Source organism: Diadema antillarum, unplaced genomic scaffold, assembly GCF_040938485.1.
Source record: "Diadema antillarum isolate AM-2024a unplaced genomic scaffold, OU_Dant_1.0 scf00000071, whole genome shotgun sequence".
In the NCBI taxonomy this organism is placed as follows: Eukaryota; Metazoa; Echinodermata; class Echinoidea; order Diadematoida; family Diadematidae; genus Diadema; species Diadema antillarum.
Genome location: NW_027270960.1, coordinates 1,760,413 through 1,784,930, shown reverse-complemented (window position 1 = coordinate 1,784,930; position 24,518 = coordinate 1,760,413). Strand labels below are relative to the sequence as shown.

The 24,518-nt window shown below is 39.7% G+C and overlaps 1 protein-coding gene across 1 annotated transcript; it reads right to left on the bottom strand.

Moving 5' to 3' along the window:
* Positions 1–1,201: 1,201 nt before the first annotated feature.
* LOC139716971 (uncharacterized) lies at positions 1,202–23,660 on the bottom strand. Its single transcript, XM_071628493.1, has 11 exons — positions 23,533–23,660; positions 17,135–17,242; positions 15,621–15,693; positions 14,220–14,406; positions 12,185–12,234; positions 11,363–11,460; positions 10,007–10,092; positions 8,128–8,367; positions 4,144–4,261; positions 3,578–3,813; positions 1,202–1,404 (listed from the first exon to the last, which is right to left on the bottom strand). The coding sequence occupies exons 1-11, from the start codon at positions 23,658–23,660 to the stop codon at positions 1,250–1,252; spliced, it is 1,479 nt and encodes a 492-aa protein (XP_071484594.1). The 3' UTR covers positions 1,202–1,249.
* Between the last annotated feature and the right edge of the window lie 858 nt (positions 23,661–24,518).

Genomic DNA, 24,518 nt, shown 5'->3' with positions numbered 1-24,518 from the left:
ACTCAAGTTTACAATACTGTGAAGCATTTCATAATATTAATGCTTATACTTGAGGTGATGACCCACCTGTCACACCATATCATGAAACGACATCTTATACATCTGACTTTACAAACAACAACAATAAAAATCTGGCAATGTACTGCAGTGGACAGCCAATTTCATGACATCATATAATGTGACCTTTAGTTGATTTCTACAAAACCCACTACAACTTGTTTTTGTTTTCCACCTTTTTAGGTTGAGTGGGTGTGTTAAACACTGAATGAGTGACTAGTTTTCCATCACGAATGTAATATTAAGCACACAAGTTACTACAGAGCGCAATACATCACTCAATGGAGCAGTTCTCTTTGTAGCTGCTCAGGAACTCACTCAGTTCCTGAGCTTTTTACTGTCTTGCATTAAAACAGAGAGCAGGGGAAGGTCCAAGTTTTGAGCAGCCATTGTCAGGTAGAACATGTCTAGAGGCAGTTATTATAATACACCCTCTCTTCCCATGTAGGATCCAAAATTTGGGGCACCATGGCTTTTGGTGGGCATCATAGCAACACTTGAGTTCAGACTTTTACCAGAACAACTGATTTGCAAAAAAAAAATAAAATAAAATAAAAAAATAATGAGAACAGGTCAGAAAAATAAAAAGCTCCGTCACATGCAAGCTTAAAAGATGACAATACCTTGTAAGTGGAAAGCTGCCATTATCAGCCATTGCTACAAACTTCTTGAAAACTCATAACCTCCCTCTCTTGTCATTTCACTGCAGTACTCCAAATACAGAAACACATCGGACATTGGAAGTAACCATGAACAGAAATGCAACCTACAACAGGTTCTATCACATACAATGTAATACTCACCAGGACTCAAAAATCATTTTCCACCATTTAGAATTTGCTTGCTAGATATTGAAAAGCTGTACTAAGACACTGACTTGTCTGGTTGGTAAGATTTGCAAGGATATTGAATTGTTCATGTTTTGAGATCACAAGTTTCAGCAACAAGTTTCAGCAACAAGCAATGGAGCAAGACACTGGATTGACACATACAAGGTTAGAATAAAGTAAAAAAGGATATTTTTGCGCGACTAATTTTTCGCACTTGGCCGGGTAAGAAGAATTTTGCATGTTTTTAATTCCGCAGAATCAAGACATCAACTACTGGAACATATGGCACGGAAAAAATATTCGTGTGCTTTTATTTTCGTGTTAGCGTCTGCTTGCGAAAAAATGCGCGAAAATTTCCACTTTTACAGTACGCCATTTTGAAGACTCCCTGGTACTTCTGATGGTGACTCTCTTCTCTGCTTTTTTTCTGGTGGCTCCTTACTACGACGGAAGAAGTTGGGATTGCACTGCCTTTTCAACTCAGCACCAAGTGGAACCCTACTCCAGTCCAACGGAGCTGTGGAAACACAGGATTACATGTTAATCCAAAAACACTGGTTGAAAAAATATTCTGCTTCATGTATGCAACTGGACATGATCTCTTTAGCTTATTAATATGAATTCATTGTGTTTTCTGTATTAAGCATCTCTTTCTTAGTGTGTGACACATTATGAAATTCTTATCTGTCATACAAAGGCTACCAGCATGCTCTTCAGCATCTTTCATGCAAGCAGGTTCACCCTGTTATAATGAACATGGATATGAGTATTCATTATTGCTAGGACATTTTCCCTGTACATATTTTTTTTCTTTTAAACACACATGTTTATGACACAATTCATCCAATACAGAGGGCTAATTTCATAAGTAAGAAGATTATTCTGTGAAAAAAAAAGTCTTTTTTCCTATATTTGTCCATTACAAGATCGAAAAATGGGTCCAAAAAATACCGATAATACACGCTAGATACACAACCAACACACAAATACAGTACACACTACATGCACACAAATATGTGGTACACATGCCACCTTGTCACATGGAAAGGTAACATTCATAGGGCAGTGTATGTCTGTAGCACACAGTATACCGTACTATCTACCAAAATACACACATGGTCAAAGGAGAGGGTGCAAGACACACAATTATGGTCATTTTGAGCTCTAGGTCACCATCATCACCTGCACTATAATTTGTGACATTTTGTATTTCCAGATCTCTATAGGTGGTACAGTTTACAATGACAGTTCATTGTGGCCAGATAAACATCATCTCGCACTGCTCTGATATAAGCTGAGGGTGTTAACCAGCACAGACATCCATTCATGAAAACCTTTTACTGAAAACCAGGCACACTGGAGGAAAATAATTGTAGATAAAAGAGTCCACATGGGCTGGGGAAGGAGACCAGGGCCCTGTTTTTTTGAAGAGTTAACCCTAACTAGGCCGGGCTATTTAGGTAAATCATAGAGCCGGGGGGGGCCTCCCAGGCCCTCCCTGCAGATCTCGGCCGTCGACCGCGCAATCGCGACAAAAATTGGCACACACATTGCCTATGATGTACTCTAAAGTATCACGAAGTTAAATTTAAAAGAAATTTATCATTTATGGTAAATTATGCTAATTTATGCATAAAATCAGACAATTTGGTATAAATCACTAAATAAAGCTCAAAATGGGCACATTTTTTGTGTAAATATTCTTTTTAGTGTCCTGAGCAAATATAAGAGAAAAAAATTGTGCCATCAGAAAAAATTTCTTAAATATTTTATTGTTTTTTTTTAATTTCTTATGTATTTCTTTATTTTTTGGACTTTATGTTTTTCATTGTTTTTTCGAAGAAACTTGTCCGCGACATTGTTCCTAACAAGGAAATATGTTATTAATTGATTTTAATCAATAAAACCCCAAAATAATCATGCTTTTATGAAATTTGCCTGTAAGCACAGTTTGCATTGAAATTGTACACGAATTCACGCGTTTGAGCAATTTTTGGTCTGACATGCACATACATATTTATGCGCAACTTTGGAACTGCACGCCCAGGCATCGCAAATTTGGTGTCAAAAGATGCGGGAGATTCGAAAGACAAAAGTCATGAAACGTCGCGGCGATAGCTTCTCGCGTTAGCGATACATCGCGCGGAACGTCGAGGGAGGCCCCCCCCGGCCTAGTTAGGGTTAAAATTGATTATATAGTTGATTTCAACCATCAGTCTATGGCAGACTGTGTGGTAAGGAAATTCAGAAAGCGATTTTATGTTTCGATAAAACAAGGCCCTGGGCACCATTTCATGATAGCTGTCAGCTCTGTCATGTCATCAGCCTCTGACAATTTTAGTCAAATTCTTGGTTTTTATTGGCTAAATGGCTCTGGGCACTGACTGTTACTATGGTGACTGTCAAGACTGACATCTTGTCAGGGCTGACAGTCAAGGCTGACAACTTTCATGAAAAGATGCCCCGGGTCTGTTTCATGAAAGTCTCATGAGAGACTTATTGCTCCTAAGACACAATTATGAGAGACTTCATGAAATGCATTTGACTTCTCTTTGAAAGTCTCTCAAAGCTACACATGAGCAACTCGGGCATTGCGAGATTTACATGTATGTCAAGACTTTTATGTGATGACTTCATGAAACAGATCCCAGTCGCTCCTCTACAGCAAAAGGGACCGACATCTCTCTCACCTGTACTGACGCTCCAAGGCTTTAAGTCTCTCTCTTCCTCCAGCACCGGTGGCTCGGCGCTTTGTCCGTTGAGGTAGGTGGGACCCCTGGCCTCCAAGAGCCTCTCAATGTCAATCCCGTTAGCACTGTTCTGCAGTTGGGTAGATCCATTTAGTCCCCCGGTCTTGAGGGCAAAGAGGTCCACAAACTTCTGGCCAGAGCCGTTGGCACAGGAGTCGGTTGCCAGTGGCAAGAGGCTGCATGAAAAGCAAAAGTAGACGTCATATGCACTTCTGTCCATCTTAGCTGTAAAGTTTGACGAGGTCTCAAGTGCTGAACAGCTCAGTTAATCATTTTGTTTACCTTTTTACTGATACAAGTTTTCAAGGCCTACAATCAGGTATATTGGAGCAAAATGTATCTTGATGCACAGAGTGTTGCATAACACTAACATCTCCATTTTGTGATTTAGAATATGATATTAACCTTTGGAAAAAAAGAACAAAATACTTGCTTGACAAGATTGCTAAACTATTTGCAACATACCACAAAATCTGCTTGATTTACCTGTGAGTAGCTCATATTACCTTTTCAAAATATCCTCTGTCTGCTCATGGGGATGTTGAAGACAGCTCTTAAATGCAGTCTTCCACAGGCGTTTCCCCCTTCTGAATTTCTCTCCTCTTTTCTCTGGACCGTCGTTTTCTAGTAAAGGAGGAAGATAAAGAATTGTGAATACCAAAAAAAATCACACAATAAACAAACCTACAAGCAAAATGCCTCCATCGAACACCAAAGAGGAGCATAAAAAACAAATCCTGTGAGTTCACATGATGAGTGGTTGCAATTTTGCAAGCTATATCCATGATATCAGCTCTCATTTGCATGATCTCTGAACACATCTTTTTTTTTTCCCCCCTGTGGCATTTCTATGAATTTTAGCTCCAGGAATTTGTAGATGCATAAAAAAAAAAAAAGAATTTAAAATATTCTTTGAACACCTGTGGAGTTTCCAGGCTGCATTACATTTTTATCTTTATTGTAATAAAGCTAAATTTCACATCAAACCATGAACATGAATGGAGCATACAGACTGACTGCATAATGCCCCACTGTGGAATATAAAATAACATTTGTTTGAGAGTACCCTGTAAGACAAATCGCAAATGAGTGTTACTACCAACCTTCAAACAGTAAAGTTACTGACCATTCAAAATATTGCCTATGTATTTGTTTCCTTCCTTGATTGCAGATAGTGAATCTATTCTTTACATCATGCAAACATGTTATGCTTGCAATAAAGGACGATTCATCTTTTACTACAATTTTAGCCCAGAGTAACTAAACAGGGCATTAAGCCATTACCTTTGCAAGTACCCTAAATTAGATAAAATGCAATGGTGGTAAAGTCCCCTGATTTGTCTATTATGCTATTCAACTACCAATGGGGAAAAAATACAAAGTGATTTATGTGATACACACTTCACATGGAAGATCTTGCATGATCATTCTTTAAACAAAGCAGTACCAGCAGTACTAATTTTAGGGTTCACTGGTGATACCAGGACGCTGTTGCACAACAGATGCAATCAAACATATGTCTGAAAGTCCAGCATAAGTCAGGTATCAGCTAATCAGAATTGAAAACTTATTAAAGACTTACGTTTGATTTTCTGACTCATGGTTGATATTAAAGGGGAATTAACCCACAAAATACATGTTGATTGACTGAATGGAGCAATATTAGTAGAATACATCGGTGGAAGTTTGAGGAAAATCGGACAATCCGTTTCAAAATTATGAATTTTTGAAGTTTAGGTGATGAGACCGCTGGATCAGGAGACTACTATGGACCATGACATCACATATGGACTACCATATAAAGAAAATATTAACAAAAATTAAACATTTTTCACTTTTCTAGCATAATGAAAGAGCACTAGACTTACCTCTTTCAGAAAGCAGGGGGAAAATATTACCCTTGACATATGTCAGTAACAAGTCTAGGGAATGTGTACTTTTCATATGAAATGATATTTTGTGGAATTTGCTTTATACTTTATTCATATCGTAGTACATATGTGATGTCATGGATCTGCAGTAGTCTTCTGATCCAGCAGTCTCGTCACGAAATTTCAAAAATTCATATCTTTTGAATGGATTGTCTGATTTTCCACAAATTTTCACTGATGTGTTCTACTAATATTGCTGCATTCACTCAATCCACATGTATATTTGGGGTTAATTAGGTGATACGCTATCAACGTATCACCTATTGTGTTTGCTAAAATCTTCCTTTATTTTTTTTATTCTTCTTTCTTTCTTTCTGTCGTCTATATCTCAACATGACGGAATTACATGAAATTTTCAGTCAACATATCTCATGACAATATCTAGCCACAATAACATTTTCATGACAATAACATATCTCTGACGTCATCTGGGCACCATTTTGTGATTTTCGGACAATGTCACGTGATCGAACATAACATCATAACGTATGCTAATTACCCAGGACACCATGACGCGCGCGTATAAAATTTTAAAATGCTCAAAATGAATTCCGAAAGATTTCCGAACGATTTTGACCTATAACAAAGGAATGCACTGGCGTCAAAGTTGAAATTCCGCGTGCGCGTCTATGTGCAAATATAGTGAAAAAACATGTCTTTGTTTATTTCGCCATAGCTCTTTAAATCGTGTTTTTATTGCATATTACAAAAGCATATGAATTGTAAATAACATTTCAAGTATCCATATTTCCATTAATTCCTTATGACGTCATCATATCGTCATCTAATATCAAAAAAGTGGAATCAATTTTTTTAAGGTACTGTTTCTGACATTCATTTGCTCGTATCTCTGTTGTTTTAGCTCAATATTATCCCAAATTCAGCTATGTTGTACTTTGAACATTTGCCTTTCGAGTCCATGTCATGGTTCTGAAATTTGATGACGTCATCATACTTTAAATTGTGATTAAAGGTAAAGACTCAAAATCTGACATGTTTACGTGTTATGTCTATGGGAGGTGATTTTTTTTTTAAACCATGCATTGACTTGACAATGTTTAAGCACCTTTACCTCGGCTGAATTTGCTCCATTTCCTCTGAAACTTAAGTATGTTGTAGCTGAGACAATCAGCTGCAGTAATTATGCATTTTATTTTCTCAAATCTCCTCATCAGGTTGACAATTTTGCAGCTTAAAGGGACTGTACAGTACTGGTTGAGACCTAATTTCAGGTTTTTAACATTTTTAGGTGAGATAATAAGAAATCTCATTCGAAATATGAAAGAGCATGCAATTCTATGAGAAATTCAATGTTTATTTGATAAAAATTGGTTTTGAAATGGCTGAGATATCCAAAAAAGAGCGATTCTAATAAAGTGTGGGACCCACACTTTGTAACGATCGCTTTGTTTTACTTTGTTTTTGGATGTTTCAGTTATTACAAACCCGATTTTCACCAAATAAACTTTGAAATGCTCTTAAAATGGTATGCTCTGTGCTATATCATAAGTGTTTTCTGGTATCTTGCAAAAATTTAAAAGCCCAAATTCTCATCTCAACCAATACTGTACTATCCCTTTAAAACTGAAAATGAGAATGGAATGTGGACGAAACGATTCCTGATTCATCTTTGACATACAAGCTTACGTTCCTCATATTTTCTCGTCGAGACGCATGGCTGAGAGGTTAAAGGCGAGTCTCAGAGACGTGAGGTGCACACAAGCGGGTTCGAACCCCACAAGAGCACGAAACAAAATACTTGTATCTTTTACTTTTTTTTTACACCTTTTTATTACACCTTCGTCCATGTAGAAATCACGTTTTCATGTAAACGCACCTATACGCACACACACACACACACACACACACACACACACACACAATATCCCTTTGTTTTGTGTTGGAGACCACATTGCTTATAGACTGCTGCAAAATTTTGCAGGCTGTGTTTGTCAAACTTATCATAGTATATAATGACGATGTACGATGAATAAGTTGTACTTTAAACAATTGTCTGTCAAGTCCATGTCATTGTTTTGTCATTTAATGACGTCATCACACTGAAAATTGTGATTAAAGGCAAGGTATCAAAATCAGCCGATTTTACATGTTATGTTTACAGGACGTATTTTTCCCCAGTTGCCAGAAATGGCAAACCGCCATCAGTCCTTACAAGGCCGCATTTCTGTCTAGCAATACAATACATGTTCATGCGGCCATGTTTGTTGCGTGGGCATTTACTTTTCCCCCTGTTATATCTGCACATTGTTTTTTGTCGTCTTACCATTTCCGTGGATGTTCCGTGGCCGAGCGGTTAAAGCAACAGTTTTGCATGCACGCATTTGAGGGATCGATGTTCGCAGGACACTTTTGTTTTTTATTATTGTTTAACTCTTTTCAGATAACGTTTCATATTCACATTCTTTTCGTTGTCAACCACGGATGACCGGTATCTAATATCAACCCAGCGTATCACCAACTCGTCTTCAGTGACGAGTTTCATATCTCGTTTCCCTTTACTTTTTGTCCAACAGGGTCTTGGTTTGTTTTCTGACATACCTTCTGCTGGGCTCTGCTCTCTTTTGATTAGCTCCTTAGCCCAGCCTTTCAGATAGCTGATGAACACAGCATCCTCAGATTCAGGTCCTTGGCGCTTGGCTAAGGTGTTGAGCTTCTCCACAATGCTGTTCACCAGCACAGGAACAAAGTCCAAATTGATGGTGTTGCACAGGTAATGGAGCACGGGTGTCCACACAGCTAGGACTGGGCCAGGAATACCCTTTTCACCATTGAAGTTATCTGTGAAAGCAATGTTAAATTGATAAAGCTCATTCACAGAGGGCCACATACATGTACATTGTATATATGAATGACAGCTCCCAAAACTAGTATTTAAGTGCAACTGATCACAAGGTAAGATACTGTAAAAGATGTCATTTTCACACACATATATAATTTGCGAGATGTTCTTTTCGCAAACTTGACGCTGAGGTTGTCACAAGTGTACTAATATCTGTTTGCAATATTTTTGCATATTGTTAAATCCGTGGCCTAACAGTGTTTTGCAAAGTTTGTGAAAATAACAGCTTTTACAGTATGAGATCCTGTCTAATCGACCTCCTGGGGCCAGAGAAGATGAGATGGTGAGTTGTGAGATCTTATTTTCTTGCCTTTTCAGGTCTGAGAAAGTCATTTATGATGCATTTTGTCAAATTGTAACAAAGACTGTTCACAAATGTACTAAATATCAACATAATTTATCATAAAAAAACAACAACAACTAAACAACTAATTAGAAATGTTACTATGGCAATGGGTACTGTTTCTGCCATATCACATGGTTCTCCCAATAGGTCTATAGTGCATCTTGACAATCTGAGAAAATGGTTTCACAAGATTGGCAAAAAAATTGAAATGACATATTTGAAAGTTTGGCATAACCTCAAATGTGTTGAGTGTTTGTAAACATCCTTGAACCAGGTACCATTCGGATGGCTGAATTGTTTTACAGAGCAAGTAGTTACGAATTTGGGCATTTTCACTCGACCTTTGTCCCTTGCCCTTTGACCCCTGGCCCACTACTTCAAATAGTCACCAACTGGCAATATCAAATTTTCACAATTCTTTGAGCAATTTTCAAAATACAGGAAGAAATGTGATATTTTTAAATATTTATATTTGACCTTTCATCAAATGGCCCATATCTTTCCCAACAGTATCATTGTGCATTAATGAATGTACATACCTAGTTTAATTAAGGGTATGCACTGAATAATCTCCTAGGTATGGAGAACATAGTTGTAATTTCAGCATTGAATAGTAGAATTTCAGCATTTTAACCTGACTTTTTATCCTTGATCTTAGACCATGTGACCCCAAATTCCAACAAAAACCACTCTCTGGTGGTACATGCATAATAATAATAAGTTTCCTGTAGACACCTTGAGCCAATTCAGAGATATGGAGGGGGAAAAAAATTAACATTTTCACTTGACCTCTGACCTTTGACTCCAAGGCTAAAATTTTTTTCCTACAGAATCTTTATCTTGTAATACACGTAAAATCCAAACACTCAGTTTCATGGAAAAACCTTCAGACATTGCAGAGATACAGAGGAAAATAATTACTCTCTTTTTCTTAGACATACGACCTTGTGCATGTGCACACAAAAGTTGATAGGCACAGCTATGTCAACTCAAATGGCGCTCCGTAAGTTGCCCTGTCCACAAAATAGATTACAGACAGAAAGACGTACACAATGTGTAGGGATGGATGGACGGATGGATGGATGGATGGATGGACAACCCGGAACATAATGCCTCCAGGAAACTTAACACATCCAGCCAAATGTACACTGTGCATGTACAGAGGAAAATATAGTTCCACTGCACAGCTCAAAGGATAGTCAAAAGCACCCTCATCAATAATTGATACATACTATCAACCACTCCAAGCTTCTGTCTTTGTTCCGTGTTTGGTATGAGATAGCCATACGAGGACACCAGAAGGTAGGCAAGATATTCCCTGTAGAAAGGTAAATGTTGGCAGAAAAAGGTTCATACACGAGTGTCATTCTACTCAATCAAAGCAATCAAAATAAACTGCCAAAATGTTGAACTTTGTAGGTATCTGGTGATAGTGAAAAAATGAAATGCATATTACTAGTGGAAGGGGAAAGAGAAAACACACAAAGCGTACATTTGAGCGCTCTAAAGCGAACCAAAGAGAACTGAACTAAAGCGTACCGTACCGTACCATGCCAGTTTGGGAGCGTTCCATCGCTCTGTTGAGAAAGCGTACCTCACGAGTTATTTTTAGAAAATGTCACACATTTTTGTAGGAAGAATGTCATCCACCTGGCGCTTGAACTACTTACAGCTGTCCCAAACAGAGAGAATAATGTTCTTGCATTGTGACATATGCGCATGATATGCGCATGCTTTACAGCGAACTTTTGGTACACTTTTGGAGCACATCGGGAAGTGGCCCACTTTTGGCTCAGTACAGTACAGTATGGTACACTTGTAGGAGCATTCGAGCGTTCCTCTGGTGCGGGTAAGGTACGGTACAGTACGGTACGGTACGGTATGCTTTAGGAGAGCGCTCAATGCACCCATAGATAAAGTCTTCTGTGTACAACACATCATCCCAAGTGATGAGCATGATCTGCTGTACCCACAAAATTGTATGTCATTTCCTATGTCTTACAGGGCGCACTGCGGCAGAGTGAATACGACTTTTTGATTTTCAGTCTGAGGTCAAGTTCAAATCCCTTCAATGTGTTCAAGTGCCTACATCTTTGGACAAGATACTTTTACCTATCATGTCCCTCTGTGATCAACCGAGGTGTATAAATTGGTACCTGCCAATGCTATGTTAAATGGAAAAGTCCTCTGGTAGAGTAGTGGCAACACTGAAGAGGCTAGCTACCCTTGGTAAAAAAAGACCATATCATAATTACCGGTATTTGATATTCTTACGTCTTTTCTCTGAACCTTTCATACGTGAACCTGCATCACAAAACCAACAAAAAGTCGCCAGACATGGATTTTTAGTTTTGAGCAGATTCTGAAAGAGCAGACTTAAGTATAATGTAGAAGAAGACTTGCTCTTTCAGAAAATATACAAAACTCAAGACTGGCTGGGTTGACTCATTTTACCTATTTTCATTCCTCAAACAAAATCAATGCACACGACTTTTTGTTGGTTTTGTGATGCACGGTCACATATATGATCTTACTCTTTATAACCTCACACATCAAGAAAACCTGATTGTTAAACATAACAATCTTACATGGCAGCAGTTTGCCTGAGTTTCTTCTTCAGCTGTTGAAAGACTTGCTCCGGCTTCTCAGGCTCAGTAGCAGTCTCCATGTGCTCTCCATTTGGCACCTGGTATATGAACAAAGTGCAAACAGAAGGGGAGGCGAGTAAATCATTAGAAGAAACTCCTCAAAGACTCTGTGAAAGAAATTACATTTCAAGTTTGGAGATTAAAGACATTCTCTAGGCATCATGGATTCTGAGTAAGTCTTTGAAGAGAGCACACTACACTCCAGCAAAGGCACAGACAATCTAACGTTGAAGAACAAGAATCAGTTAAGAATTAACTTATAAATCGTATTTCAGAAAGAGCAAAGCAAAAATATTAAAATAAAAAATGTGGTCAAATCATCCCATAATCATCAGTTGTACACATTCATCCAACTGCCATGTTTGTCACACAAAAACCAAAACATACAAGTCAGTGTCAGATCCAGGGGGGAACGCATCGGGGGCACCCCTCTTTATTTTTTTAAAAACAAAAGAAATAGCAAGAAAAGAATGGGGAGGGGTGCATGCACTCCCCTTTAATTTTTGTATTTTGTAAAGGCACCCCCTCTTTACGAAATTCCTGGATCCGCCCTTGCAAGTCATACAGTACATCAACATCACATGCTAATTACTGTCTTCTCAACATAAGTATAACTTAGGCAAAACAGAAATACTACTAGATAATGATTGCACCAAATCCACCTTAAAGTGGTCGAGGTGCATAAACACAGAGCAAAATTACAATAAGGCAAAAACAAAAAAGTTTATAAATGTTTTGTGAAAAATGCTACAGTGTACCTACCGTTGAATATTTTGCCTCACAGTAACTTTTCACCGTGTCCATGATTTTCTCTGTGGATGTCAAAAGGTGGGAAAAAGACATACAAATTCAAGCTGTTAACTATTGCCCTTTTTTTTTTTGAGGGGGTGGGTAGGTGTGAGGGCTCGATGCTCATCCTTGCTCCAAGATGATGTCTTTGATGCCCCACAATTGTATGTCACTGACTTTAGTTGCAAGCCCCTCCTTCAGGGCCCAATGTATCTTCAAATGTCAAAAAGGTATCCACAATGTAATATATGTACAAGTTTGTATGTACTACACAAAATGTGATCACAATAGTACCGGTAAGCAAATAATCAACGTTGGTGAAGGTGATGGGACAAATTACCACTTCTGAGGCGATCTTGATGTAGCTATCTTTCCGAAGCGCAGCTGAGGAAAGATAGCGTATATATTCAGATCGCCGAGGAAGTGATAGTTTGTCTCATTGTCTGAAACTAAAAGTTGATTATTTGCTTTATATTCCACATCTAGGGTCCTATATATTCCAATTTTATTCCACATGTGAAACCGTTTCAGCTGTCTTTAGGTATCCTCAGGGCTTAGGCTATGTAGTTTACTTTAGACGTATGTGCGTAGATGACAAAACAACAAATTTGCTCCACGCCCTGCGCATGGCACCGAAATAAAAGTGCGTTCCACTGTGGTCTATCACTTGACCAAGGTCAAATGATAGACCACAGTGCAACGCATTTATTTTGCGACTACTCAAAATTGTAAGTTATATCATGCGTTAGGACTGTGTGGACTAAGAGATCAGCGAAACAAAATGACTATCATCACAGAGTGTAACAAACTTTTCTTCTCAGGTGATGTGATGGGCACAACTATGCTTTATCACGTGATCAACTCTTGACCAATCCTATAGCAAGATTCTTAGTATGTGGAATATAACTCACAATAGCTCTTGGCTAGGGAAAGCTTATGAAAACTCACTGGACAATTTCCAAATGAAATGGGGGGCATGGTGTCCATTTCTACATTGTATCATACATTTGTACTGGCGATATCACAGTCACGAATTTACCAACTTTATAACACTAACTTACCTCCATCACTTCTGGCCATTGAGAATAGGCTTTGTGGAGATTTCCTAATTTGGGGACTTTGGCTCAAATCCCACCCCTTGGGGCATTGTGCTTCTGGGTGTCCATTAGGCCATGGTGCTCATTCGTACAATTATATATTCTATAACCTATTATAAAATGGGTTCAAGAATGTAGCCAATTGGAAGCGGTGAAATGAGTCACGTGTGCGTGCATTATTTTCTTCAGGTATGCACTAAGAAGAGTCTCTCTTCCACCTCCCTGGCCTGACGTACGTCACAATGTTTTACACTAGCAGTGCGCACTCAATCAGTTGTTACAAGTGCGTCACGCGCTACTATACGCGCTGTCAATCCTGTAAACAACTTCTAGTTCGGGCTGCGGGCTGCCACAACAGCCGGCGGCCTTTCTTGTGCATAACAGTACGTGGCGTACGTATACTCTTATACGTACGTACAGTACTTATGTGCGGGATTTCCGAGTGCGACGTGCGTAAATGTTTGGGACGAACATCTTCGGACATCTTGACTTTTGAGCGAGTGCTACATGTAGCTGACTGGTATTGACCCACAAAGGTACGTGAATAATGCTGTTAGTTTTCGACCCATTTTATAAAACAAATGATGCACAGGATTATTTCGTGGCGTTAGTGAAGGTGCGGCGCGCTCGAGAGGCTGCGCCTCGTGCATGTCGCACCATTGTCAATACTCTCGAGCGCGCCGCACCTTCACTAACACACTCTATCCTGTGCATCATTAGTATACTAACGGGATGATACCAACAAAGTTTGGTGAAAATTTGCCATGGGGTTTTCAAGAAGAAACTAAAAATGCTAACAAGTCTATGGAAGACGGACAAAGCACGTTAGATGATGCACCTCAGCCTGTGGTAGAGGTGAGCTAACAGCAAATCCACAAATACCTATTAAATGTAGGATCCCTCATACTCACTCTTGGTGTTATTGTCCAGGTCACCTTCAGTGTAGCTATTCTCCATTGCCTCCATTTGTGGAAGCCAGAATTTTTCCTTAAGCCAGTTTAAGCAAAATCGCACCGCCCCTTCCACTCGCGCGGCATCAGGTTTTCTGTTGTGAGTACCCTCATGGCGGATATCCACGACCCATTTTGGAATCTCGATCTGAAATCACAGCATAGTGTACAATTAGATAGAATACTCTATTTAATTTACTCCTGGACATTCACAGTTTTGAAACAATACGAATAGGTTTTATGCCATCTGGTATAGTGCTTTTTGTCACCACCCAGCTCAAAACCCAGAAATAGTAGGCCAAAATGAATTTCCTCTTTTCTACAAAGTGTTATCTCCAAGATTTAAAATGATATACATCCTGTTAAAATTAGGCCATCCAATCCTTTTTGAAAAGTGATTAATGCTAAGAACTAAGCACTCATGCTTGGCTTTTGTTTCTTCTGCAAATTGTAAATTATGCCTTTAACATACAAATACACTATAGCATGTTTACATCCATCCTCAGTAGAAGTTTGCTTCAACTTGGCCAATATTTCTTCTTGTGTGAGGTTGACTTACGTGTAGGCTAGGTTGACTGTATTTCATCAACCATAAAAACAAGCAAACAATGACTGATTCCAGAAACTAAACAGTCATAATACACATATTAAAATTAATCTTGAATGCATCATAATTCTGGAAGTTGTTCCAAAATTTGCTCAACTGTCCAGACTTTGGGGTAACATGCTGTCATACAGCAGGCTGTAAGTACAATGCAAGGTGTGCTAGTGAACTTCATGTAAACATGATGCATTGCTCTCGATACATCCAAAGCTCCTGCTGAATTTCATTTCACACGATCATTTCCATGACTGTTACTGTACGAGCTGAAATTTTCGCGGTGGTTTTATTTTCGCGAATTTCGCGAATCGCCTTTGAACCGCGACAATAACAATATGCGAAAAATAACAACACGCGAAAACAAAAATGCCTGTAAGAGTTTAAGTAAGTTCAGTTAGACCCTTGCAACCGCGAAATTAACAACATGCGAAAATGTCCTCCAAGCAGCAATTCGCGAAAATATCTGTACGCGAAAATTTCAGCTCGTAGACTATAGGGTGCACTTTAATTCTCATGGATGAATTTTGTCATGTCCATTTATTGAAAACTTGTACTTACATAAAAGATATATATCATACAAAGTTCATAGCTACACAAATATCTGGTAGGGAAAAAAAGTGTCCAGTTAAAAGGATTCTCATCTAAGTGAGGGCATAATAGCGATGTGGTTTGGAAAAGTTGCTACTGTTCTGTTATATTCAAACGGCGATCCAGTCTATCTGGGTTCAGACTTAAAGGCGGCGACTGCGTATTATACTTACCTCTTCTGCCAGCTCATGTACTTTTAATGATTTTAGACCCTTCTGCAGTGGTTCTGTATGGATGTTCACCATCCTATGAAATAAAGACATCAAATGATGATGAATAGAGGCACATATCAGCAAACACACAAACAAACAGGACAAATCTCTTCTTCTCTGTAAAGAGAGGGTGAGGATCTACTGTATACCCTACATAATTAGCATGTCTAATATTTTGCAAAACACGATCAGGTCTTTCTGACAATTTTGCCAGTGGTTAATTTCGTGATTGAACATCACTGAACAGAGAAATGCATGACGGCACGTCACATTCATATTGAGAACAGAGTTAATATTGTTGCAGGTTTTCAAATTTGAGAATAGAAACTGACTTGTGAAATTCGCAAAAATAAAAGCCTCTCAAAATATTTGGCATATACAGTATACAAATGACGCACAGGTCTGAGTGCGTCAGTCGGAATTGTGTGCATAAGGTAACTATGGAATGCTTGACCCACGAGGCGAAGCCGAGTGGGTTTAGGCTAAATTCCATAGTTACCGCATGCACACTATATTCCGACTGACGCACGAAAAGACATGTGCGTCATCTGATTTATAGAATGGGTAATTTTCTTGTCAAAAACCCATTTTTCTATCGTGTTACCCGATGACAAAATTACTGGATGCATTTCCTTTTGGCTTGCCGTAAACGAGCATGCATCAGTTTTTACTCGACGCACGGCCAGCCATGCATCAGTATTTACTGGACGCATGGCCAACCTGAGTGCGCGAACGCTTGCTTAGTGCGCAAACCTTTGTTACAAGTACGCGTACTCTTGCTACAAGTGCGCGATAACATGTTTACCACTGTGACTCAGCGTACGTAGCGTGCGGCCAGTAAAAATCAACACATAGCTCTCGACCAATCAGATCGCAGGATTCTCGCTACCCATTCTATAATACCTGAAAACATATTGGTGCACATAACTGTACATATGCAAACAAATTCACAGAGATGGATCTGTTTGTAAATGTTGGCAAATTTCAACATCAAGTGGGGGGTCTGTGAAACGGCCATCACCACATTGTAATTAAATCATCACATTTATCACAGTCAAAACTGGACTGTTTACAAGATGCTTGGAATTTGAATCTCTGCTAGCACTGTGCATCAAGTTCCCTACTGGTTCAAACCTTAAATTTAATGATCCTGTACCTTTTTTTTTTCAACTGACCCTGACAATGTAATTTTTTAAAATTTTACCTGTCATGTTGGACCTGTAAATCTAGCAATCCCTGAAAAATTGCTGGCATGACAGTGATTTTTATTGGTCTGGGAATGTTGGACCAGTGCCAGTGTGCAGCGTTGTGTTAGTACTATCAATCGATTATCATAATCAGAGGATGTAGAAGAAGATGCAGAAGATGAAGAAGAATATAATCAATGTGTTGTTTATACAACACTGCGTAGAATATATCACAGAATGTGAAGTCATGAAATGTTGAGAAGAGTCTGCATCCAATAATAACATTACCTGATGATGGCTAGTGTGCTTTCTGACCGAACAGTTTCGGGACGGCCTGCCAGCCGTGCATCCACAAGATCTCTGGTGCTTTCGATTGCTATGGGCAGCTTGTTATTCCTGAATTAAAAAAGAAAAAAAAAAGAGAAAACAACAAGGGTAACTACATGCTACAAATGAACCATAGCATTTTTTTTTTTATTATTATTTTAAAACCTGTTACCATACAACAACAACAAAATTGTAAAAAAAAAAAAATGAGTACATTCCATGTTAGTTGCTACTACAATACAACCACATACAACTGGTACATATTAATAATATACATTTGTGCACAAAACACAATGTGCATACAAAGATATTTTTGTTATTTTATAATTACAGGGCTTGACCGCAGTGGTCCTGGTGCCATTGGCCACCTAAAAATTGTGCTGGTCCACCTGAAATTGCTGACCTGGGCCCCGTTTTATCAAAAGATAAAATCGATTTTAAATTTCTTTACCACACAAGCTGCCATAGACTTGCAGTTAAAATCAACTATATAATCAATTTTAACTCTTCATAAAACAGGGCCCAGCTGGCCACCCAACATCCAATATGAATTGCATGCGTTGTTAACATGTACGTTGCACAACCGATTGCCTTCCGTTTGGCCATGCAAGAGGTGAGCTCGCACGGCCGTATGTAGGGCAATCGCTTGTGCCACCTACAGCTGTACATTGTACATTGTACATGTGAACAACACGACGCATGCAACTCATTTTTTTTTTGGGCGGAGACTTATTTAGTACTTGCAAACTAACTTTCAGACTAGTTAACTGTATTTGGAAGGGAAGAAAGTGATTTGATATTGACGCACTTTGCACGAGTATACTTTGCTGAGCTCGAGTGTGAGATTGATGAGAGTTGACCATACACACAACACACATGATATCACAATTGAAGCGACAATCAGACGCTCACCATTTAAACAAACAAACAAATACAATTTGGTACCTGGTAGCACTGTCTGTGTTAGAGTAGACAGAAAGAGCTGTCTGTCTGGAGGAGTCTTTTATTTTTTTGATGTTATCGCTCGCCTCCATAGACATGAAGCCAGACGCAGTCTCCGCGGAACATATCCCCGATGACCAGATACAGACCGATCTTTCGGTCAATGTCTGACCAAGCCGAAAGATTGGTCTGATCTTGTCGTCGCGTCGGGGATATGTTCCGTGGAGACTAACTGCAAAACACAGCCCGAACGCTGAATGCGAATACAGTATAACCAAGGAGGTTTAAAAGATGGAGTTCCAACTGGCTGTAATTATTTAAACAGCAGTCAGCTTTCTATTGATGCACAAAAGAATTCCACACGTGCATTTGTGCCTTTGATGATCAGGGTTCGATGCAGCCATCTTTCTGAGCAATCTAAAGATTCTTTTTGAAGGCTAACATAACGTCAGCGGATATATTTTACTCGTTTATTTATTAAATGAAATGATGATGCACTTAATGATAAAGCATATCAAACAAAGATAAATCCGTCCAGAAATATGTGCAAAAGTGTACTGTAAAAGTGGAAGTTTTCATGGTGTTTAAATTTATGCGCATTTCGTGCAACCCAAAACTAGCGCAAAAATAATAGCACATGAATATTTTTGCTTGCCATATGTTCCAGTAGTCGATGTCTTGATTCCGCGGAATTAAAAAACACTCGACACTTTTCTTACTCTGATGAGCGCGAAAAATTAGTCCCGCAAAAATATCCATTTTTATGGTAAATCTGAGCTGTGCATGTCGTGAAACTATCTAAAACTGTATTTTCACTGGAAAGCCGATTCTAACATCTTTCCGATCACTTCCGACAAATGAAACTGATATATGGTATAATCTAAAAGTTATTCTTTTATTCATATATATGTTAGATTAGTGTAAAGTCATGTAAAGTCAAGTAAAGCAAGTGACCCAATGTTCCACATCATAAGCAGCGGAAGCAAAATAACGTGCATGATCCAAACGCTTGCGCTGTAACCATGGTTCGACCGCCTGTACTCATTGTTCGACCCCATATGTCCGTGCTTCCACATTCGCGACGTACCGCGCCGTGCGCTCGTTCTGCCTATGTGAATGTATTAGTGCGCGTGCTACGCACAGGCGAAACTGTATACAGTGTACATAGTACACGCACTACGAGAGCGCGGTACTCCATGAACTCCACGCTGTGCGAGAGATTCAACGCATTCACAACACGTTGCGATTGAACCCTGGTGATACAGCAAATTCTGGCATGGGTGGCATGCAAAATATAAATATCGGGTAAACGCTAAAGTTATCTCAGAAACGGCTACCATCATGCCTATAAGTGTATACGCTGTACAGATTCAATGCAGATAAACCGGCTAGTGACTTCGAAACTTGGAATGAAACGAGTCTATCAGGGATGCCAAGTTCAAAAAATTTTTATGAGTGAGATGCATGACTCGGCATCTCGGCGCGCGAATGTGAGCACGAGTGAGGGTGTGGGGAGGGGTTTTCTCCCCTCCCACGGCCCGTTAGGAAGCTTTTTCAATTTTTAGCTCTTAATGGTGCGATCAGGTGCATACTTATTAAGTGACTATATTTTTCACTTATTTTGAAAGACAAAAGGGAAATATATACCTTCAATTGTAACTATCTTAATCCTTTGAGCTATGCTCATTATTATAGGCCAAAGTTGCAGACATCACCCAATGCGTGAGAATAATGGGCGCCATGCGTGAGATCGTGAGACGGACCCTAAACGCTTGAGTCTCACGCAGAATGCGTGAGACTTGGTAGCTCTGGTCTATAGACCTATGTATTGCTATGCAACTTTACTTATCCGTTACTTACCCATTGAACTGCTTATGCGAGTTGACCCGGGAGGGTCTTGACAATGATTTCGGGGGTCCGGCAACGTGGTCCACTGTTGTGCTCTTTGGAACACGTGTGAAGATAGTTGCATAGTTTGAATTTCGCACTTGATACATGCCACTCTTTATTCATGAATTTCAGTGAATATTTATTTGTAAGAGTGGTCTATTCATGGAACCCTGAAGAATCAAGGGCTACTTGCTTTAATTTTGATTTTTATTTCATCAATTTTTGCACAATTTTTATTCACACTTCCACATGTCTGTACCTGTAATGTATGCGTACCACTCATGTTTTATGAGAAGGGACAGCGAAAAGTAATTACCATCATAAAGACATATATCTTCCTCTGAGAGTGACTTGTCATTGATGCAATGACACATGAACCAATTCATTGTCTTCCCGTCTGTGGGGCAGCTTCAGTTTAGCACATACCGGGTATGCCTGGTATACCTGGGATCAAAGGGAATAAGACTGTTGTTACTCCATCTCTTGAACCTCCTTGACCTTGGCAACTGGAGACCTTGGTATACTGTGTACAAGGAGCGCCCCGGGGCCGGGGCCAGGGGTAACACTGAACAGGTTAAGCGGAAACTCGACTCTAACAATTATCATATTTACGTCTAAACTCCTCCGGACAGATTTTCTATCTGTCTCTGATTAACAGACAGCTTTCTGTGAGCCAAGTGCTGTAAAGTACACCTAAAACTTTTAACAGTAACAATGTTATTGTCAGGTCCTAAATATTACAAAGTCATTTCACTTATTTGTGGCGGCTGGAGCTACATTGTCATTGTATAAATTACAACCCAAAAGAATTGGGATTGTTGTTGTTGTTATTTTAGATTTAAGGCGTGTGTATCATTCATTTAAGGATATTTACGCCTAATGCCTACTGAAATTCATACAATTATCTTTTTTATTATCATTATCATCATTTAACACAAATTCATATTATTCTGTAACCGCAGCAGCAACCCCAATACGTGTTACTATGTTACAGCGCCCTGCGCCGGGGTTAATTATTCTGCTGCATTATTGCCGCAATTGTGGAGATTCTATAAACATCGACTGTCATCACCCATCATTGGTCGTTTTTGTATATTTTCTGGCCAGCCCGGTTCGTCGATCTGAACAGGCTTCTCAGCTTGCGCATGCGCGCGTGCAAGCCTAGGCCACTCCAATACCGGCCAAGACTTGGATGATGTCTGTAAAATGTGAATGTCTCCTTTTCCGGTTGAATCAATGAAACCAAAAACAAAATATAACACACTGCAATTCCGAAACCATTGTAACATAAAATCAAGGCAGACATTCTGGGCTTCTGGTGAGGTGCAAATAATCATAATATACTTCTTACGTACTTTTTTTGTTTTACATACATACATACATATACATACGTGCACTTACATATAAAATACATACATGTACGTACATAATTTCATCTAACTGCTCTAACATAATTTCATTTAACTGATTAGGCTAACTGCGACTAGATCTAGCCTCAATGCAATGCTCCCACACAGTAAACTGTGTTGAGGAGCGCCCCGTGGCTAGGATTAGGCTAGCCCGGAGACCGCGCGGTGGCGATTGTCGCAGTTACTGGACATGGATTAGGCTATTACACTCTGAACTAAACAGTAATACAGGGGAAACTCGGTATAACGAACACTGCTATAACGAGATATCGGTTATTACGAGGAAATTTTCCCGGTCCCAAACTTCCTTCCACACAAGTCTATGTAAAATGTTACTCTTATAGCGAGATCAGCTATAACGAAATAACTGCTATAACAAGATAAATTTTGTGATTTCCAAACAAAGAAAAACATAGCCAATCAAACCTGTTATAGCAAGGTGAAGCAAAATGTCTTCGGGTAAAGCTTACTTCGTCTGTGCTATCATGTTCCGAGATTGTAAAGCTCGATGCACCAAAAACTGTCTTGTACACACATATTTTCTTCAGTTCACTCTACAGCTTGCTAGCACCGCATGTGGTATGTGTATGTGTGTGTGTGCGCGCACTGATATCACATGCAGAAAATGTGGTGGGCCAGACGGCCGTATACATGATCGACATCATCATGACGTTTAGCAAGTGTGAGGCAATCTGATGCGGTGATTGGCTTTCTACATAGGGAATTCCCCATCTTCACACACACATGTATACACACACAGCATTGTGCAGACCATTATTATTCAAGCTTTCCACACACAACACACACCCATACCATAACCACATACCAATCCACAGACGATCTTCATTCACACAAAATCGCAAGCTATATAGATTTACAAATTCAAACATCTACAGTTAATAAGAAAAACATTCTTGATATCGGATTTCATTGGCCAAAAAACATCTTCTTACCCATAAAGGTGAGTAATTACCTCACACACATTACCAAGTTATCAGTATTGATTGAAAGATGAGGGGTAGTCCCACATGTGCAAATTAATGTCATTATGTTGTGCTTTCTTTTATGCCTACTGATATAACGAGATATCGGCTATAACGAGGAAAACGACTCGGTCCCGACCATCTCGTTATATCGAGTTTCCACTGTAGAGGTTCTATACACAGCCCAGTCACTGTATACTATCGTTACTGGTGGTGGGGAAATTACAGAATACCGGTTTTGCGTCATATTGGTGCGTGTCAGAGCCGCCGGAGGCGGAATAATAGCACAGCGTCTGGCCTGGTCAGGTTTAGGCCTAACATGTTAACCAAATTGTTATAAAATGGGTTCAAGAATGTAGCCAATTGGAAGCGCTGTAATGAGTCACGTGTGCGTGCATTAATTTCTCACTAACATGCACGGCCTGACGTCACAATGTTTACACTAGCACTGCAGTGCGCACTCAATCAGTTGTTACAAGTGCGTCGCGCGCTACTATACGTGCTGTCAATCCTGTAAACAACTTCTAGTTCGGGCTGCCGGCCGGCCTTTCTTGTGCATTATATGTGGTGTACGTATACTCTTATACGTACAGTACATATGTGCAGGATTTCCAAGTGCGACGTGCGTAAATGTTTGGGATGAACATCTTCGGACATCTTGACTTTTTGACTTGAGCGAGTGCTATGTTGTACATGTAGCTGACTGGTATTGACCCACAAAGGTACATGAAAAATGCTGTTAGTTTTCGACCCATTTTATAAAACAAATGATGCACAGGATTATTTCGTGGCGTTAGTGCTAGTGGAGATGCAGCTCACTCTCGGGTATTCACAATGTAACCTTAGTGCAACATGCACTCGGCTTCGCCTCGAGCATGTTTCACAATTATAAATACCCTCGAGTGTGCTACATCCCCACTAACGCACTCTATCTTGTGCATCATTTGTATACTAAACACTACTCCCACAGGCACAGAGTACAGTCTGAAGCACCACACCACAAACCCTCATCCAGTTGCTGAACAGGCTTTGATGAGAAGCACCATAGTCATAGAACTAGCAGTAACTAGGTCTAGATCTAGTACAGTACCGTGGTAACACACTACGGAGGGTACGGTATACACCGCTCACTCACCGCGCAACCCACACTTGTATCCTTTCAAGAGCTTGTTTTTGTCTTGATGCATCGTCAGAAAAGAGCGCGTCAAATATTTGGCAAAACTCATCACGATCCTTCCAAGGGAAAATAGCTTGTTTGGACATATTAACTGATATGTGTGTTCTTTAACTGGATGTGTATCGAGGTTGCTACCAGCAGCTGAATTTAACGATCAACACAACGTCACATAACGGTCGGATCGGAACAACGGGAATGCTACAGCGGTTGTGGTGGTACGTGGTGGCTGTAGTATGTTTACTATGCATGCTATGCTGCGCCCACGTGTTTTTGTTGCAGTGTACTACAGTAGTACTGTGTGCACGCAGCTTACAGGCGCACACACCAATACAACAAAGATCGTACTAGTATGGAACGCCATATGTTGCAAAAGTCGGGGAAACCACTGATCGGGGGTTTTAAACCACTGATCAGAGGTTTTTCTTTGCTCGTGCAAAGTAAAAACTACTGATCAGAGGTTTCCAACTCTGCACGAGCAAAGAAAAACTTCTGATTAGTAGTTTCAACTCTGCACGCGCAGCTCAAAACCACTAATCAGTAGTTTCAAACCTCTGATCAGTAGTTTTAACTCTGCACGCACAGCTCGAAACAACTGATCAGTAGTTTTAACTCTGCACGCACAGCCCAAAACCCCTGATCAGTAGTTTTAACTCTGCACGCGCAGCTCGAAACCACTGATCAGTAGTTTTAAACCTCTGATCAGTAGTTTTAACTCTGCACGCACAGCTCGAAACAACTGATCAGTAGTTTTAACTCTGCACGCACAGCCCAAAAACCCCTGATCAGTAGTTTTAACTCTGCACGCACAGCTCGAAACCAATGTTCAGTAGTTGCTACCCAGCACGTGCAAAGAATTGTCAGTGTTCGAGACAGTGGGACACTTTTCAGTGGTGGACAGGTTATTTCGCCGATGGCCAACCAAGATATTGTACAATAATCATAAT

What these genes read in the sequence shown, in the direction of transcription:
- LOC139716971 (XM_071628493.1), bottom strand. Translation starts at nt 23,660, where the DNA reads ATGTCCAAACAAGCTATTTTCCCTTGGAAGGATCGTGATGAGTTTTGC. An exon ending in GTGAGGCAAAATATTCAACG is followed by an intron (nt 11,461 to 12,184) that starts GTAGGTACACTG and finishes TTCATATACCAG; the next exon opens with GTGCCAAATGGAGAGCACAT. An exon ending in CTCAGGCAAACTGCTGCCAT is followed by an intron (nt 10,093 to 11,362) that starts GTAAGATTGTTA and finishes ACCTTTCTACAG; the next exon opens with GGAATATCTTGCCTACCTTC.